This window comes from Neocloeon triangulifer, unplaced genomic scaffold (assembly GCF_031216515.1).
Source record: "Neocloeon triangulifer isolate White Clay Creek 2 clone unplaced genomic scaffold, ASM3121651v1 ptg000014l, whole genome shotgun sequence".
NCBI lineage: Eukaryota > Metazoa > Arthropoda > Insecta > Ephemeroptera > Baetidae > Neocloeon > Neocloeon triangulifer.
In genome coordinates, this window is record NW_026775556.1 from 18,717,452 (window position 1) to 18,736,255 (window position 18,804).

Consider the following 18,804-nt stretch of genomic DNA (forward strand, 5'->3'; position numbering starts at 1 on the left):
GAGGAATTTTTCTAGAACGGCCACAATCAATAATTATATTTTATTCCGAGTATTGTTTTTTTTTCTCCGACTATTATGAATTATATTATTCTAAACAGAAGAAAAGAAGGGTTTTCACGTGATTCGCACCTGTATTGTTTATTTGCACCAGTCCTTGGTTCTAATAAAGTTTGAGTAATTAAGGGTTTGTCGCGAATTGTTTAGTTTTGTACTCGCTAACAATATTTTTTATCTCAGCTAATACTGCCGATTCAAAAGCTCTAGGAAATTATTGTTTCCATTAAGGGCGCTTTCTTTTCCAGAGCTTTTTCACCGCCTAATTAATACGTGTCCTAGTCTCGTAAAGAGAGAGTTTGTTTTCTTTCGCACTCTGATAATGTAATCGGAAATTGACAATCAAACAGCAGATTAGGAATTCGCCAATGTTTCGTTTGAAAAGCACTCTGTATAACATTGTTCCCTTAATATCCATGTGAAAATCGGAATACTTTTTTCTGCAATAGGCCTATTTAAACACACGGATCGGTACAAAAAATGCAAGAACTTTGACACAAAAAATCGTGAAGTATGTATTGCTTAAATACGGTTGGTTGAAGTCGAAATAATTAACCTACAAGATTAGCTATTTATCCTACAAGTATTAAGATTTGGCAATTTTATAAATTGTCTGCTCGTGAAAAGTGTGTTCGCGTGTGTGAGTGATTGATATATAATATTTTGTTAACACTGTGTGTACGTGTGTTTGTGTGTGGAGTATTAATTTAATTGTCTTGAATTATGTTTACACATATCTCATGAAAGACGTTTGGAAATTTTTTACTACAATATATATATTTTTTTTTAAATTACACAAGCAACGTGCTAAATTCACACGAATCAAAACTGATCCTACAACTCAGTTCCTGCCCGCTAACAGAGAAACGTTCCGAAACCAACCGTCTTTAAAATATTCATTTTCCCCTTACTTAGCATCGGTAGTAGCACAAGGTATTATATTTTTTCATAAGAAAGTAGCAAACAGTTCATTCCTCAATATTCAGGCCTTCAGTATAACGATTTAAGTACATGAATTTTACAAAAAGTAGTGAAAATGGACACCGACTGCTTTGCGTATTCGAAACGATTCTTAATTCTTTCAGACACATTAAAAACACCAATTAATTGAAATTCTCAAATTTGAAATTTTTCAACCAAGCTCTCATTGTCAGTGCCAAGGATTTTATACTGTGACTCAATCTTGTGCAAGGTTTGATGGACGTCAAGGTTTATTTAAAACACGTCTATATCAAATCGGAATAAACTTCTTTTTAAATTCAATTAGCTGGAAAGTAGTTTTTTGTTAGTTCGATTAAATCGAGCAAATTATATTCTAACTCAAAATAACAATTATATAGATAGGACTCGTATATAAGACCACTTGAGACTGTGGAATTTAAGGAATACTGATTTATTGGTAAAATTTAAATTAACCCGCTGAAGATTTGAATATTTGTAGGCCTAATTACCGAGATTGAGAATATAAACCGTTCAGCAGAGAGACAAATTATTCTTGGTCTGGTCCTAATTTTGTTAGGTACCAGGAATCAGTAGAGATTTTGTTCATTTTTTCACATGTACTCATGATAGGCCATAATGGTGCAACAATATCAAGGATTACTGAAAGGGAAGAGACTTCATCTGACGCTCTAACTAATACACCTTGTAAAACGTGTGTGTTTTGTTTGTGAAATAATATTCACAGCCAGATTGATTACATTTTACTGGCCTCTCGTCCTTTTCCTCTCACGTTCTCAAGGAGGCATTCCGTAATTTTTGTTTCATCATTTTACTCTTTTGAAAAAATCCACGTACTCTCGATATACCCTTTCCGAATGCCTTCCTTGGTGCAGAATAGCGAACCGAAAAAAGAATCATCTACCCGAAATCATAATCAAGTAGTTTTATATCAGTGAGCAAAAGTAGTTTATATATTTTATAGTTCCTCTAAATTGGTAAAAGTCTCTTGAACATGAACATCAGAGAGAGGATGGGGGATAGAGGCAAAGTGGTACCCTTTTTCAACGATTTCGCATCTTCTTTCTTTTCTCTCGGTCCTTTTCGAAATTCTAAGCTACAGTTTTGCTTGAAATATATCCACCCTCTTTTTTCCATTAGTTATTATTGCCAGTTTGAAAAAACTACTCAACTTGAGAGAATTTTATGATTATAAATCTTCACTTCGATAGCCTTTTAGTAGAGCAGAATCACATCAAGGTATTTTTTGGATTTATATATTTTAATTCATCGCTTGTCACTATATTATCTCTCTCTTGTCCTTGCCATCAATAATAGATGCAAATATTTTAAGACTCACATTCAGTTAGTCAGAAATATTGAAATATTCTTAATTGAATGCTTAATTTTACAATTATCTCTCTGGTGCACATATACATCAGAATAATTCCTGCCTTTTAACTTTTTTTTTGTCTTCTGCATAAAGAGATGGGGTTCTTTTCATTTTGGTTAGAATAGTTATTTTTTTTCTCTCTCTCAAATATAGAATGATGAACACTTAACTCTTTTCCATAACTAGCTAAAGAGGAGTGTGTTTCTAATTAAAGACAACTCCGTCTTTTACTCGAGAGATAGTTAACCTCAACAACTCGGTGTGTGTGATGTGTGTGTCCCTTAATATTGAGTGTGTATTATGAGAGTCTGTGTTGTTGTTCTTTCTTTCATTAAATGTATATATAATATAGCATTTAAATACATTGTTAATTATGTACTCAGGCTGGGGAGGTAGAGCAAGAGGGAGTACAAGAAAATATTGCAGCTTTTCTCATACCAGAAGACGAGGACACAGACGCGCTCGCTGCATAGTGTTATTAGATGTGCTGAACGAACTCGGGATTCAGGAAGGAGAATCCCATGAACTCGGTCTGGTCCAGGTTCATCATGAACAGCTTGTCCGTTGGTGTCAGATCTGTCTTTTCCGAAGTGAACTGCTTGTCAAAGTTGCTGACGTCCTTGCGATGTTTCTGAAAAAAAAAAATATTTCAGTTGTTTTGTTACATAATAGATAACATACAAAAATTATTTTTACTATGTTATAAACTAGTGGCCTTTTGTATCAATTTTAGAAATTAATAAATTATTATAATTAATATTTACATTATTATCCTTTTTTTTTTAATTTTTTTATTTTAGATTTATCTTTAATCAACAATAAGGAAATTTTTTATTTGTTTAAAAAGATCAATAAATTAATATATTAAATAAAAATCTAATCTCAATGAAAGGGATATTTTCAATTCAACAACTTCAAATCTTCCGCTGACAATGTTTCGATTACTTATTTGACATTAAAATTAAATTGGATTTATAATAAGGATATTACTTAATAAAAAAAAAATAGAAATTGCATTTCAGTTTAAATTATTTTAAAAATCATCAAATTTTGTATGATTTCTTGTTTTCTAGGTATATCATATTATGCAAATATTTAGCAAGACAAAAAAACATCATAAACAATCACTCACAATCTTGGGTTTGAATGGAGGTTGAACTTCCCTATTCTCGATCTTCTCCCAGTCAATGCGCCTGAAGAAGGCATGGCCTCGGACGTCCTCTTCGCCACTGGAGCTGCAGCCGAGACGCTTGATCGGGTTTTTGGTCAGGAACTATTTCGAAATATTAAGCATATTTAATTTCAATAATTTTTTTAGGATTTTACCCCTTTGCACAGTTCCTTCGCCTCCTTGCTGAGTGACTTGGGGTAGGAAACGTTGTGGTCCGTGATGGCAGCAAAAAGCTCCTCTTCGTCTTCCCCGTCAAAGGGTGGCTGGCCGACCAGCATTTCGTACAGCAGCACTCCGTAGGCCCACCAGTCCACACTCTTGCCATAGGGTTGGTACAGAATGATCTGAAAATTTTTAAAAATTTAATAATCTTTATTTCAAGAACTTTCATAAATAGAAAAACCTCAGGGGCAATGTAGTCGGGGGTGCCGCAGAAGGTCTTCGTCGTCTTGTCACCGGCGATGCCCTCCTTGCACATGCCAAAGTCAGCAATTTTGATATGGCCATCTTGGTCCAGCAGAACGTTGTCCAGCTTCAAATCTCGGTAAACAATACCACGGGTGTGGAGGTAGAACAGGCCAATGGCAATTTCTGCTGAATAAAACCTGCAAATTTTATAGGAAGAATTTTATTATTGTCAAAGCAAAAAGGACAAAATTTGTTTTAAAATCTCTTTCAGAAAGTAAAGTTATCAAATTTTCAATCATACACAGCGACTGGCTCCTTGAATTTTCCACACTGCTGAATTTGGAACATGAGATCACCACCGTTCACATACTCCATGACAAAATAAAGGCGATCCTGGAATATTCCCAATTAAAGTATTCAACGCCGACTTTAAAATATTTTCAAGTTTACCATAGTTTGGAAGCAGGAATGCAATTGCACCAGGAAGGGCGGTTTGTTGGAAAGTGCCAGCACTCTCTTCTCAACCATGGTGCACTCAACGTCATCGTCTTGAATAATGATGTCCTTTTTCAAAATCTTGATGGCGTAAAGCTCGTCCGTTCCCTTCCTTTCGGCGAGCATGACCTGATCATCGATAAAATTATTTCTCATTTCTATCCAAATCGGGTTTGAAAATTTGCATACCTTTCCGAAGCTTCCTTTGCCGAGCACCATGAGGAAGTTGAAATCTGTTGATCTGATCATGTCCTTCTTGCCCATGTTGTGAGGCACCTCCTTGTCTGCCATCATGGTGGGTTTCTTGGTGATCGAAGATTTCTAAAATGCAAATACTTTCTTAAATACTGCTTTGAATTTATAAAAAAAAAATAACTAAGCTTTTTACAGTGTTGTCGGAGTTTCTATTTTTTATAGAACTTCCTCGTTATAAATTTTTTTGCCTATGTATAAAATTACTTTAAACTTATTATCCTACGGAAGCATTCCAAATAACTATCAGTTATTTCTTTTATCAATAAAAAACATTAAAATGTTCTTACTGAATCGAACTTTGATGTTCAACGATGTAAAAGAGTTTCATAGGTGCATGCAAGAGAAATTGACATTAAGTGTATTTACAATTATGAGGTGAAGTTCAGAGAAATGATTTTTATGAATAATCATGCATGAGGTTTTGATATGAACATTCCAACACTTATATTTTCAACGACAGTGAATTCTAAATAGCTAAAAATTGCTGAACTAGTTTCATTCCTTTTAATTAATGATTTTTTTATACTTGTACAGAGAATCCTGGCTGTGTGATCAGCGGCAAAAAAGTCATTTATGGTAGATTAATCAAAATAATGTTAGTGATTGGAGAAAATTGGAGTTTTTGATTAAATTTGATTCACTGCCTTTGGAACATGAAACGAGTAGGGCATGCCATTTTAGTACCTGGCTCACTCCATGCTGAAAACCCAGCAGGGCCGAAAATGGAATCATTTTATATGTTAATGAAAGACTGCAGTTTTATGTGGTGATTATGTTTAGGAACAATTGGCACCCAATGATCAGGTCACATTCCACATGAAGAGCGTAAGAGAATTATTTCAGCACATTTATATGTAAATATCAAATATATTTGAAAGAGGAATAACTTTGAATGATGGTCTGTGCTTGGAGAGTGTTAAATTAAAAATGGCAACGGTGGCTGAGAAGAAAAATTGGGGGACAGATATAGAGAAAAATTTATATTTTTTATTCAAAAATTTTAATCGTATTTTTTTATTTTTAAATACCTTCATTTGGCTCTTGAGGGCTGCGAGGTCAGTGCCCTCTTCCGGAACTGGCACATTGTAGAATTCTCCCTCCTCTTGGGTCAGCAGTTTGAACCAACCAATTACAGGCGCCTTGATGAGCTCAGAGATGCCGAAGGACAAGGAACCCATGAAGTCGTTTCGGGATGTCCTGTCCCAATCCCACACCTCAATCAGCAGCCGCCGATCTTTGTCTTCTGGCTTCAGATCACTGATTGTGACAACATTAAAATTTGGCGAAAAAATTAATTAATTAGCTTACAAGACTAGGGTTTCGTTCCACACCGGGTTGAGATTTGACTTGATGGTCTTGGTTTTGAGTTTGATTCTGTCATTGTCTGGCATCAACTTCAGCTTGACGTATGGATCTGACAGGCCGTTGGGATCCATGGGAATCAGATTCTTACCCTGCTTGACTGAAATTTAAAAAAAAAATTTATTAAATAATTAAAATTTACCATTCTTTCTTTAGTTTCAAATATGTAAATATTCCAAACTTTAAAGTGAGTTTCTGTTTTCTGATTAAAATTTAGAATTTATAACAAAAAATTGAGCACCAAAGTAAATTTCAAAATGTAATTATCATTGAGGAACGTACATCACTCAATTTCAATCAGAAACTCTTAATTAAAAAACATAAAAATATGATTTTTTTTTTATTGATTTTAAATTTAACAAAACCAATTTACCAAAAAAAGAAAATTTTCTAGTTTTACTAGAAAATTTATAGCTATTTCACGCCTAATATTTCTAAAATATTAATTTTCTACAAATCTGACATTCAGATTTTCAAAAGGAAATCGATATTTAAATTAAACCTCAAAGACTAGACCTATTTTTTTTCCTTTTTTTAATTTGATTTTTAAGTTAAAGAGCCAAAGTGTTTTTAATATTCAATTAAAAATTTATGACTCTGTTAATTGAATCAGGATGATGTTTTTGGACATCCATAAATCTTTCTTGGGCCGTCGCGACTAACTAAACCAAATTAAGGTGGATACCATTTTTCATTGGAAATTTTGACGTTAAGTGTCAGCTGTCAGTTATGCCCATAAATATTTATTGCGGCTTTTAATTATTGATCAGGCCATACCACTTTTGATCAATATAATCTACGGTAGGCGTGTATAATTTATTCAGCGAGGCACGGGAGTCCACGTATGTCTCTGGCGGGCGAAATTCCGCCTTGTGCGGCTTCGACGGGAAAAGAAATCTCTTTGACGGGCTTCCTTAAAAATTGAATTACAACCCATTGATTCAATCCCAACAGGCGTCTAGCCAGACATGTGCCCGACCCAGTTCTTTATCTTTTCTTTTCCAACGCGAAACGTCACAATCTATGGAGTATAAAATAAAAAATAAAATTGAACTTACTTTCGGTGGTGAGTTTGTTTCCGGCGCACGTGATGGAAATCTCGATACGACCTCGACGCTCGGTGTGGTCGCAGCCACACAGATTTGGCACACTCTCTTCGCACCTCTTGTGCACATTCATGTCGCATGCTGTGGAAATATGGAATGTTAATTAAGATTGCAATCATTTGTGAAGCATAAATATTTTAAAAACAAAAGGTGTACAAACAATTTCCCCTAATGTTACGGTGTCAAAGTGAGATAAAAAAATTGCCGATCTACTCAACTCGCAATCAGTGAGTTTTAAATTTGCGTTTAAATGATTTATTTTAAAAAAGACCCGCAGGAAGTTTCAAGCGATTTGCACTAAATTTTAGTGAATTATAATTTCAACAAGAATTCTAGCTGCTACCGACTAAATAATAGATATTGAATTTCTTTTTAAAGTTGAAATGATTTTGGTGACTTTTTACAAATGGAATGAGAACATTTTTGTTGCTCAGAAAAACGTTTGGCCAATTAGTCACTGCGCACCTCTGAAACTGCAAAATTCAAAATTAATATAAAATATTTAAAAATAGAAATGTATTTTCTAGCAACTAATTGATGAGGTGTTGAAAATGAGCTTTTCCGAGAGTGACATTTTGATATTTGGCCGTGACATTTTAATGAAAAAAAATGCTGATTCGTTAGAACGATTCATTTTTATTTTTCCAACTCAAATGTCAAGTAGGTTTTTTTCGCAAATGACATTTTATCGCAATTTCTGTAAGTAGCGAGTTGTAATGGAAAACTTTCCGAGACGTGGCAGGAAGGTATAATTTTTTCCTGGCAATAGCTTTCGTGGTCGCCGGCGCTTAATGTAATTAGTTCTGGGCGGTAATAATCGTAAAGTTCAATTAGAGGCGCGCGCCGTGTGTGAAATTTCCATTTCCTGCCGGGCCGGCGCAAAAAGTGGCCGAACAAGCCAAGACCAAGAGGCTGGCTGGCTAACCGATTTGCATAATTCTATCTTCTTGAGAAGGGTGTGGTGCCGCCGCAGCGAAATTTTATCTCACGAGAAGGAAATGGGTCAGTGGGTTGATTGCATGCACCGGATTCGCAGCGTTACAATAATCCGCCCGCCGCTCTCTCATGAGCTGCAATTTGCGAGGCAGTTCGGAGAAGACACTCTGAAAGGAGCAGCGCTGGCAATGCAATTTGCGTTTGATCACGCCTGGCAGTCTGCCTACCTCGCAGGGGCTGCCGCGCGCTATGGCGGCAGAATGGTAATCGGCGTTAATTACACGCAAATGGAGCGAAAATCAATTAACCGCCCACTTAATTAATGATAAGATAATTTACCACTGTAGGAATAACTTTATGATGATAATTATGTATTTTTTTAAAAATAAATTATAACAATTTATGAAAGACAGCCTAAAAAATAAATTTTTTTAATGGAATTAATTTTTTTTTGAATTATCATAGTAAACACTGTTTCATTTAAAAAGTTATTATATATAATAATTGAAACTAAAATCTTTATTTTGAAATCTTGATTAATATTTTATACTTATATGATAATATTATGCATAATTTTATTTCTTAATTTATATTACAAGAAAATTATCTTTAATAAATAACCTTTTTTATTATTTATGCATTTTTATTTGAATAATTTGTAAAAAGGAAAAAAATAATAATAATAATAAAATAAATCAGCATACTATTTCATTGTTCCAAATTTAAAACTAAAACTTCTTGGTGGGCCACCTTCTCCCTAGTTCATATATAATTCACAAATACTTAAAATGTTGGGCAGAAATTTATAAACGGAAATATAATGATTGAACAAATATATTGTGTATTATAGTAACTTTTGCAGACTGCAACTTTTTCACTTTTAAAATTAAAAATGAATCCAAAAAATTATTCATACCTTGATCAATTAAAATGTTTTATTTCTTTGTTTGTTCAGTTTGATATAAATAAAATATTTTTTAACTCTCATGAGAACATAGAAAATTAATTTAAGAACAAAAAATCGTTCACTTTTTTTCACTTTTTCAAATAGAGTTCCATTACTTTCAATTCAGCAATTTCATTCTTCTAATGCAATTTACTTTTCTTTTTCCGTCGCGAGGATGGTGCAGTGTTGTGGTGCACTGGCTGAGCTATTATTTACTCCCGGCCAAAGTAATTACTGAGCAAACTGCGCAGTTCTTTGTTAATAAACTTGTGCCCACTTGCACACGAACTTGGCGAGGAGCGATTTGATTTATTAAAGGAGCAGCTTTCAGAGTGCGAAACGCGAATCAATAAAAACCGAGCACACCAGAAATTGAGCCGATCGATTTAATTTGCCCGCGGTTAGTGTGATTTATCGCGGCGCACCTGTCCGCCGAAATGAAAATTTATAAAGCGGCCGAATTTTTTGTAATTGAAAAATAATCAATTAGTTTTGTCCTGTCTTCAAGTTGTTCCATTTAAGGTCAGCGCAGACTCTATATTAAATTATGCAGCGTACAGTGGTTTATTAATGACTGTTGTCGTCGATTAATCACTTAAGCTGATCCCCACGCACATTAATGCGCAATTGATTTTATGGGTTTCGCGTTCGTGTCCGTCTTGAGTGGAGTACGTGCCGATTGGTACCAATGAAATCAGACGACTCGGATAAAGTGCACTCTCGATCTCGCGCGTTCATCCATATTCATGAATAAATTGAAACAAAAACCGTCAATTGTCAATTTTTTCACGTCATTCTTTACATCCGTGCGCCAAGTAAGATTGTGTTTCGTCGGAAAGTCGTAAAAAATTTATTATAACTGAATGTGAAAAGCTGCAGTCAAAATCGTAAAAAAAAATGAAACGTGAACTTGATATTTTCACGATATATTTTCAATAATCTGTTTTCAATATTGAAGTAGATTAAATTATTTTAATTAATTTGCTGATCTAAAAATAAAATAATTAAAAATAAATTTTATAAAATTAAAAGTAAATTTTAGTTGAAAACATGTACAAGGTTCCTTGTAGGAAGGAAAATTGAAAAAATATTTTCCAATTACCTTATATTTTGATACTTCTTCTCTTTGCAACAAGAAGTCCAGTTTCATTTTTCATAGATTCAAATTTTTTTGTTTTTCAAATTTTATTTAACATCTTGCTCAAGAATTTTTGCTAAATAAAATTTAAAATTTATAAAAGACTCATTACTTTCATCAATCTATTTTTATTTGCATGTGTAATATTTGCATAAAAAATTCAGTTACGAAATGAAAAATACGAGTCCAGCAAGATCAATAATCGAATGTGGAACGATTGTGATGGAAAAGGGTGCTCGGAGCACCAAAGCGGCGTGTACTACAACGTACGTGAGTATCATTTAAGGCGGCTAATCCGGTTTGTTTGGCGCTATCAATCAAACGGAATCACGCAAATGGAGCCAAACGCGCCGCGGCCGGGCCAGCGCGCGCGGCAGGCAGGTGGCTCCGTGCCGTGGCTGGGTTCAAGATCACCGAATGCACTCCAACCACGGGGTCGGATGGATGCTGAGAGCGAGATCAATAAACCTGCCTCGCTCGCCGCTTTCAGCACACACAGAGGCTCCCTCCCGGCTTAATGATATTCGCCGGCGCATAACTGACAAAGTAATGTGCTGTTGATATGCCTCTCTGCTGATATTGTTCAATTTGTTGACGCGCGCGACCCTCTCCCTATTCACTCTCAATCCCACTGCGGAATTAAAAATAAAAATCATAATCATAAAGTATATAATTTAGACGACCGCGAGGCCTCTTGTTGCAAATTTAAAGTGACGAAATTCGGTCGGCCCGGCAAGTCTGGCTCGCGCCGAGCCACTTGTCAGAGAAAGATTGAGGAAGGCTCGCCCGCGCGACTGATTAATGCAAGCACGCCGCTCGCTCGCGCGCCCCGCCAGCCCTCGAAATTCTAAATTGCCGCTGGAAGAAATTGCACCTTAATCCCAGCTTTTGCGAGATGGAATTAAGCAACATTACCGACGTTGCCTCAAAACGAAATGAAAGATTCATCAAGGCAAAATTTAATATTTCTGTAAGTAATTTTCTTATTCAAGAATTTATTAAGTTAGACAATTATTTCATTCTTATTTAAAAAAAATTGAACGCAAGTTAAGTTTTTCTTTTTTTTAATTTTCAATAAAAAAAAACTTTCATAATTAATTTGTGCATTTTTTTTTTGTAAAAATTAGGATCTATTAACATTTAGCCCTCAAGTAAATGAAATTTTAAAGATATGCATACAACCCACAATCATTATCAAATGCAAATCCAAAATATAATAATACTTATCGAAATGTAATTGAATCGCCCAATTCAATGTCCATCAATCCACTCATTGGTATATTACTTTATATTTGAGAAGTTTTAATATTAATCAAAGATCCATTATAAATAGATTAATATTCATTACCATTGTTCATATTTCATGACATAAAACTTAACCAACAATGAGACACAACATGATGATTAGTGTTTGCATTTGTTAACAATAACTCTCTAGAAAATAGCTTGCATAGAAACAAATATTTTTATTTATTTTATATAACTGGTTAAAATATTTTTGCTTTTCTGTAATAGCTTAGTAGGACAATAAATCTACTTTTTCGTAGTTTAAATTAAAAGTAATAATTTATTTTATAATATTTAATAAATAAGATTAAAATTTAAAAATAACATGAACATTTTTAATATTTGAAAAAATTATTAACTTAAAAATTTCAAAATAATTTTTTGTATATATTTTAATTTATACGATTATGGTTTAGGACTAGGTGCAGTAAAAAAGGCTGTTTTATAACTGCTCGCCGCACACAACCCTTAGCAGACATGCAGTTTGCGCTTCTTTTCGCTCTTTCGGATGACCCCTGCAGTGCGGATAGGTCAAACGCTCATTTTCTCGCGCGCTGCCCCTGCAGATTCATATCATTTTTATCGAGCAACTGATTTTCGTTTTGGCGAAATTTTAGGAGGCCGATATTTATCTCCAGTGATGAAGAAGAAGAAGCCGGGCGGGGGTTGTTTGCGGAGATAATTGGCGACGGAAAGTGATCTTCCCTTTCATTCCCTTCATTAGTTGCGGCTTATAACGTTTGTGGCCACTATTAATAGGCACCGCCTACGCGTTGAAATGTAGCAGAGCGTGTTGCGGACCCCGGCGAATAAACAAAACTTTTGCTTGTTAGACTTTACTTCTTGTTTTCAGCTTTCCTCGCGTGGGGACGAAAAAGAGAAATGTAGCAGGCAAAATTTGGAGGAAATGAGATCCGATTTTTAGCCACAACAAGGTTGGGGTGCGGAATATTTTCTTTTTGAAACCCTACTCTCTTGTATTGTGATCTCTTTTTAACAACTTAGTAACTTGCAAAAACATTTTGTTTATCCCCACAGTTATCCTTTCCTTTATTTTTTTTTCTTTTCATGGATCGATATTGGTTCCGGTTTCACTTCAACGTTAAACAAATAGATTTATTTGTATATAATGACCAAAATGAAAGAGGAATATAAAATATGCTATAATTTTTTAAAAATGTAAAGTCTTAATTTTTTTTCATTTACACTAATTATTAAATTAATTGAATTATTTAATGCTAGCGTTTATTTTATTAAACAATTCAGAACTTTTTGAACTGATAATTCTGCGTGTAAATAAGATTAGAGGTCAACATCAAAGTGCTAAAAAAAAAAAGAAAAAAAAATATTATTTAGTGAAAATTAGGAACTACTTATATTAACGGATTAAATCATCTACCTCAGTTCTCAAATGATTTTGATGTTGTCCAGATGTAATTGATGGATAGAGATCAACTTTATTTTAAAACTAATTTTCATGCAGTAACATTCTCTCAGTAATTTGTCGTTTCTCTCATTGGCCTTTTCGTTTCGCAACAGTTGCGGGATAAAATCAATATCAACAAATTTGGAGCGAGAGATAGAGAGAGAGAGACCGGGTACACAGACCGACCAGCAGCAGGGTGGCTGCGACCCAATTTTGCCCGCGAGAAACCCGGGCCGCGGATCCCGAGAGTGAGGGTCATGGTCGCGCGCGCGGCGGCGGCGGCGGATTTGGTCCAGCAGCGGCCGATGACGCAAACACACCTGATGCTGGGCCGAGAGTTTTGCGTCGCCGCCCAGCCGGCCGAACCAACGTCAGTGCGTCCGACCCACCCAGATGCATTAATCGACTTTTTGATTCAATTACGGCTCGGGCCAATTAACTCGGGGGTGCTGCAATCCATACTCATTAACCGTTAGACTGCCGTCGATGCGAATTTTCTGGTGAGAAGACACGCAATTTGTAAAACTGCGAGTTAGCATAAAGTTTTGATCGAAATTTTTATTTAAAAAAAATCAGGCACCAGAATATTTAACTATAAAAAGTAGTTTTACAGATTAACAGACTCAAATATATTAGTCAAATTATATCAACAAAAAAATTGTAATTGTAAACGTTTTTACTCTTCTCGTTTACAGAGCAGATCATAAACTAGTAAATTTAATAAAAAAAAAAAGAATCATCTGAAGTTTTGAAAAAATAGAAAGAAGTAAAATAAAGTTGTGTTCATTTTGCAATGCCGGTAAAACATATCTGGATCTAGAAACAATATCTCTTCTTAAACGGTTTTCGTTAAATGTCATACTGGATCACCTAACAAATTTCAAAGAAAATAATTTTTTGAACAATTATTTTAATTTAAAATAGATTTTTAAATGTATCTCACTAATTTTTACTCCTTCATTACACATTATCAATAATTGCCAAAGCTTACATTTTCCATTAAATTTAAAATACATAAAATATTTTGCAACTACGCAATAATTCGTAATTGAAAGTAGACACCGATTATGCGCTTCAACCGGTTGGCGGCATAATATATAGAGTCAGTTTTCTGTCTCTCGTTTTGATGGCGAAACTGAGTGGTGGCTGCTGCCTGCATACATTCAGTATTGATTAGCGCACAGTACCATAAATACACAGAGAGGCAGCATCCCTCTCTCTCTCTCTTTCTCTCTCTCACTAACTCAAATTCTAAACAAGCAACCAACCAAATCGACGCGCAGAATAAACACGCGGACGAGGAAAAGGTAAAAAAAGTGTTGCCGCGGGAGAGGAGCAAACCAAACGAAGAACTGTCTTTTTTTCTTTTGGTGACGTTGCTAATTACATGTTTATGGCTGCGTGGGCAGCCGAATGTAAGTGGTTTTGTATATTATTGTGTCATAAATTCCCTCTAATGAGTGGGTTGAATCGATTTTCCTCTCGACTTTGTAACTTTGTTTCATGGATGTATGTCAGTAAAGCCAGAATTTAGTTTAGGGGTGGTTAATTAAGTACTAAGTGATTAAGTAGGAATGAGATGTTGTGAGGGTATAAAAGTTACTGACAACTTTCTTTAATACATTCGTGTAAAATAAATGTACAAATTGCCCTTATAAAAAGTAAAAAAGGGTCAAAAATTACTGAAAAGAATGGAATGTAATGGACAAATTTTTATTTTATTTCTCAAAGTTTCCACTCCTCAGCCCGTAAGAGCAATTAAAATTGGCTCAATTTTTGCATATTTAATGAAAAGTTGTAATTTTCGGTATTTCATTAAAGTTTTAAAGGTTTTCTCTAAATTAATGAAAGATTTAAGTGCGAACTTGACTTTGCAAATAGATTACAAGTACAGCGCTGTTCCTGTCGATTGCCAAAATTTATTATCATTGTCTTGCCAATTGAGTACTACAAATTGAGCTCGCCGTGCGAGCACCTTGATTAACCTTTTTCCGATAGAGGAACGACTGCTCAAAGTACAAAGCGGTCACAGCCGCGATCGATTTTCCTTTTCTTTCTTTCTTGCCTTCGTTGGCAAGGATTTCGACAAGTAATTAGGCTGGGCTTAAACTCTTGGAAATAAAGGCGACGGGGTTCATTTCAAGTGGCACGGCTATTTGCTTTTGCCTCCCAATTAATAATTTAAAATGTAAATGCACGGGTCTTTCGCCCTTGTCGCAGTGCACGCACGCGGCCCAAATTTCTACATAGTCCTTCCTCGTTTAGGCGCGGGCGTAAAAGGCGCGGCTGGAGAGTTAAAAGTGCTTTCAAACACCTGACATGGCGACTGCGAAAATTGCTGCTCTCGCTTTATCCAGCTCGGGCTTTTGTGTTCCCATCATGCGAGCCTCTTTACAATTCTGGTCCGCAATTCGCGTGCTCCCGCTTTGCCACACACACGTGTATTAAGACCAAGTATTGTGAGTTAGGATCAAGACCAACTGGATTACAGGCCTTCCCAAAGACGAGCAGCTCTTTGCTGACAAACTTCCATTGTTTGTTAGGAATGTATTTATTCTGGCTGTTTGCATTGAAAAAGCGATTGCTTGAAAAATGGTGAAGTAAATTTCGTAAAAAAATCTAAATTTTATTTCAAACTTTCTTCAAAAGCATTGAATTTCTATTTTTATTGTAAACTTCTAGTTTTGGTCAGTGGGTTTTAGAAAAAAAATCTATGAATAAATTAGTTAGTGTTTGAATTTGATTTCACACAATTTTAAAATTCTCAATACAAACACTGATGATTGGATTTGAAAGTTAAAATAAAAAAAATTTATAAATATTGCCCTTGGTAACAAGAACTTTTTTTTTACAATAAAATAAAATTTCACAAACAGAGCTGGAATTTTCTCATTTTAAAGAAATTTAAGAATGAATTTTCGATTGGCTTTTATTTTTCAATCTTTGAATTTGGCCCGTTCTCCAGTAGGTCTTGGCTAGTATGTAAAGCTTTGCTGTTCGTTTCCGAGTCTGCCGGCGGAGGAAGGAGCCTGCGTGTCTCGTAATCACGCGGGCTCGGAGCGCCGCCACTTTTCACTTTTCGGGCGTGACAAAGCGCAACAAACGCGCGTAATGACACTCGCCGAGCGTGAGAAATGGTCGCCCACGCCTTCCTTCCGTGGTCGAATGTAAACAAATTATTTTGACAGCTGCCGAATTACGCGTTCAAAGCAAACTCCAACTCGCAGAAAGCGTTGCTCGTGCTTGAAATTTCCACGGTAACGAAGCAATCCAAGTTTCTCTGCGGAGAAAAACGTACCCCCGGCGGATAAGGGCGTCTCTCGTGCATGCCTAATTATCAAAAGTTGGCTCGTGCAAAAGGCGCAAAGTTTAAACGCGTTATAGACGACGAGAGAGCGTAAAAAGCAGAGGACGCACGACTCCTGTAAAGTAGACCGGCGCGGTGCTGCAAAGCACTTCCGTCGTTCAGGTTGCATAATCTGACAGGCGCTAAAACTTTGGTGAAACGGCGACCATACAACAAGCGATTCATCCTTTGGTTCAAGAGCTTTCAAATTAACGTCTGGCATAAAAAATGTGTTTAAAATTTTGCTTGAATTAAAATGTTTTAATATTTAAAAAAAAAAATATATAATGATGACTTATTAGAACCCAACTGATGCTCAAAAGATTAAAGCGATATAAGGTATATATTTTTTATCAACTAATCAGTCATCTCCAGCGTTTTGTTATCTTCCGTGTTGATAAAAATTAGAGTACATTGAAGATGCTTCAAGTAGTGAGAAAAATTTACACTTTTTCTCAATAGATTAAAAGATTTCAACTTTTAAAATTAAATGATGATCTATATACTGAGGTGAAATCCAATTATTCATTAAAAAAATTCATTTATTTATTTCAAGGATAAAAATAAAAATATTAAAAGGTTCCATTTTAATTTTAAAATTTTCTGATGTTTTAAACTATCTCCATTTTATACTAGCACCTTTTCTGTAAGCCATTTTTATGTTGTTTTACACTTTAAGAGAATTATTTTCATTTTTAAAGTTATTTATAACCTTTTTAAAGACATTTAAACCTAATTTAATTGTATAGTGCCATAACTATCGAGGGGTTTGCATATAATATCCGTCCATGCGTCATAAATTAGGTGCACGACAGCAAACTAATGTGTGCTCAGAGCTAACACCTACAGACACACTGAATTTGTGCAAACACGAATTTTTTTGAACAAAACACACACATCGGTGCGGCGAGTGCAAATTCCGAGTGCACACATTCACATTCTCACAGACATCCATTAGTGTGCACTGGACTAGAGCTATACAAAATACGAGTGTGTATAATTCAAAAGCGGCGCGCGCGAAAGGACGGCTAAAATTTAATCACCATAATTCAAGTGAACAAAGCAGCAAAAGGCTTTTCTTGTTTGCACCGGCCAGTCGCGGCAGCGGCGGCGGCGGCGGATTTAATTTGCGCAATATTGCAGCGCCGAGCAAAATTTCCTGCCGGCCGCCGCACACTTTAATGCATATTACATATATTATAGTGGCTGGTCAGCCGAGTGGCCACGACTCATTTCAATGCAAATCCCCGCGGTGCGGTCAACAAGTTTAATTCAAGGCTGAATAATTGATCGGGGGATGCTTGGAAATAATTAACCGAGCCGCCTTATCATTTGAAAGCGGACTAATACAGTAAACAAACTATTATAAAATAAATCAACTCGGTGCTCGTTTTGTGACTTTTGAAGAGGTGAATATTATCAAAGAAATTAACTTATTAATTCAGTCAGTACCTTCGCACTTGAGGCCTTGATGAGTTATGCCGTGCAGCATTGAGCCACAGTGATCGCAGAAAGTGGGCGAGAAATATGTGTAATCGATCCATTTGTGTTTCTTTATTTCTGGGGACTGCGATGGATGAGAGAGAAGAGAAAAACACACATGAGCAAATCAGAACTCATAATATAAATAAACAATCGCATAAGTAACACACATTAATCAATTCTAACTCAATTCAATATGTGGATCAAATTAATTAATTGAAACTGATTGAACCGAAGAGGAAAAGGAGGAGCACAGCCTTTTTGAGTTACGCTGCAAACAACCATTAACATCTCACACAATTGGGAACAACATAGGGGAGTTGTTTTTTGTTTTATTCGGATGCGGGACCAAGCTAGGAACTTGGAAGAATTAAGACACTAGTAGTGCAACTAGGGTTAAAGAGCTAATTTTCCAAGTTCCTAATTGGGATCGTCGGAAAGGGGGGGGGGGGGGGAGAAGGATTGGTTAATCTGAAAATGAGAAAATGTGAACAAATGCGTATTAATCAAAAGTGGAAACAAAGGCTGAAAACGGCGATGCAAAACATGGTTTAGTCATCAACATAATCTGCACACATAACATGAAGAAATCAGCACAGAATGTAAATAATCGGCATGCTCTAAAACATGGAGATACAGGTGGAAATCAATGATGTTAAATTATTTACAAGATTTTTATTACAACAAGTTAAGAAAGAAGGGAGTTATTAGGAGTTTATTATTATTTTTAGAACATGAGCTGAGCATGTCAGTTTTAAACGTAATTTCCAGACGTCTTTTCATTTATTTATTTATTCTGATTTATTAGGATGTTGTATTAAAAGGTTCGGATGAATTTTTCACGTAGGAGAGGCGGAGGAAATTGTTTTAAAACTGGCCGGCTCGCGAGAGGAAGGAAGGCGGAATCTAAAATTTTACGTGTGTATGTAGATGAGTCTTCTGCTGCGAGGGGAAATAAAAAGGAGGGACCTCCAGAGTGCTGTTAAGTGATTACTTATTCATAAGCGACACGAGTTCTTAAATTATTCAAAAGGTGAAGAAGACAAAGAGCAGAAAAGGA

At 35.5% G+C, this 18,804-nt stretch overlaps 1 protein-coding gene across 4 annotated transcripts in view; it reads right to left on the bottom strand.

Moving 5' to 3' along the window:
• Nucleotides 1-737: 737 nt before the first annotated feature.
• Nucleotides 738-18,804, bottom strand: part of LOC132201822 (protein kinase C, brain isozyme-like) — a 29,353-nt gene continuing 11,286 nt past the window's right edge. The window contains exons 4-15 of one of the 4 annotated variants that reach the window (XM_059628319.1): nucleotides 17,715-17,829; nucleotides 7,136-7,264; nucleotides 6,024-6,177; nucleotides 5,744-5,972; nucleotides 5,242-5,259; nucleotides 4,650-4,781; nucleotides 4,416-4,589; nucleotides 4,267-4,358; nucleotides 3,961-4,162; nucleotides 3,713-3,901; nucleotides 3,519-3,659; nucleotides 738-3,017 (exon numbers count right to left, since the gene is read on the bottom strand). In XM_059628319.1, the coding sequence (XP_059484302.1) occupies nucleotides 2,865-3,017; nucleotides 3,519-3,659; nucleotides 3,713-3,901; nucleotides 3,961-4,162; nucleotides 4,267-4,358; nucleotides 4,416-4,589; nucleotides 4,650-4,781; nucleotides 5,242-5,259; nucleotides 5,744-5,972; nucleotides 6,024-6,177; nucleotides 7,136-7,264; nucleotides 17,715-17,829 (1,728 nt within the window). In that variant the 3' untranslated portion in view covers nucleotides 738-2,864. The remainder of the gene's footprint in view (nucleotides 3,018-3,518; nucleotides 3,660-3,712; nucleotides 3,902-3,960; nucleotides 4,163-4,266; nucleotides 4,359-4,415; nucleotides 4,590-4,649; nucleotides 4,782-5,241; nucleotides 5,260-5,743; nucleotides 5,973-6,023; nucleotides 6,178-7,135; nucleotides 7,265-17,714; nucleotides 17,830-18,804) is intronic. The other 3 variants (XM_059628321.1, XM_059628320.1, XM_059628322.1) reach the window with 3 other exon arrangements.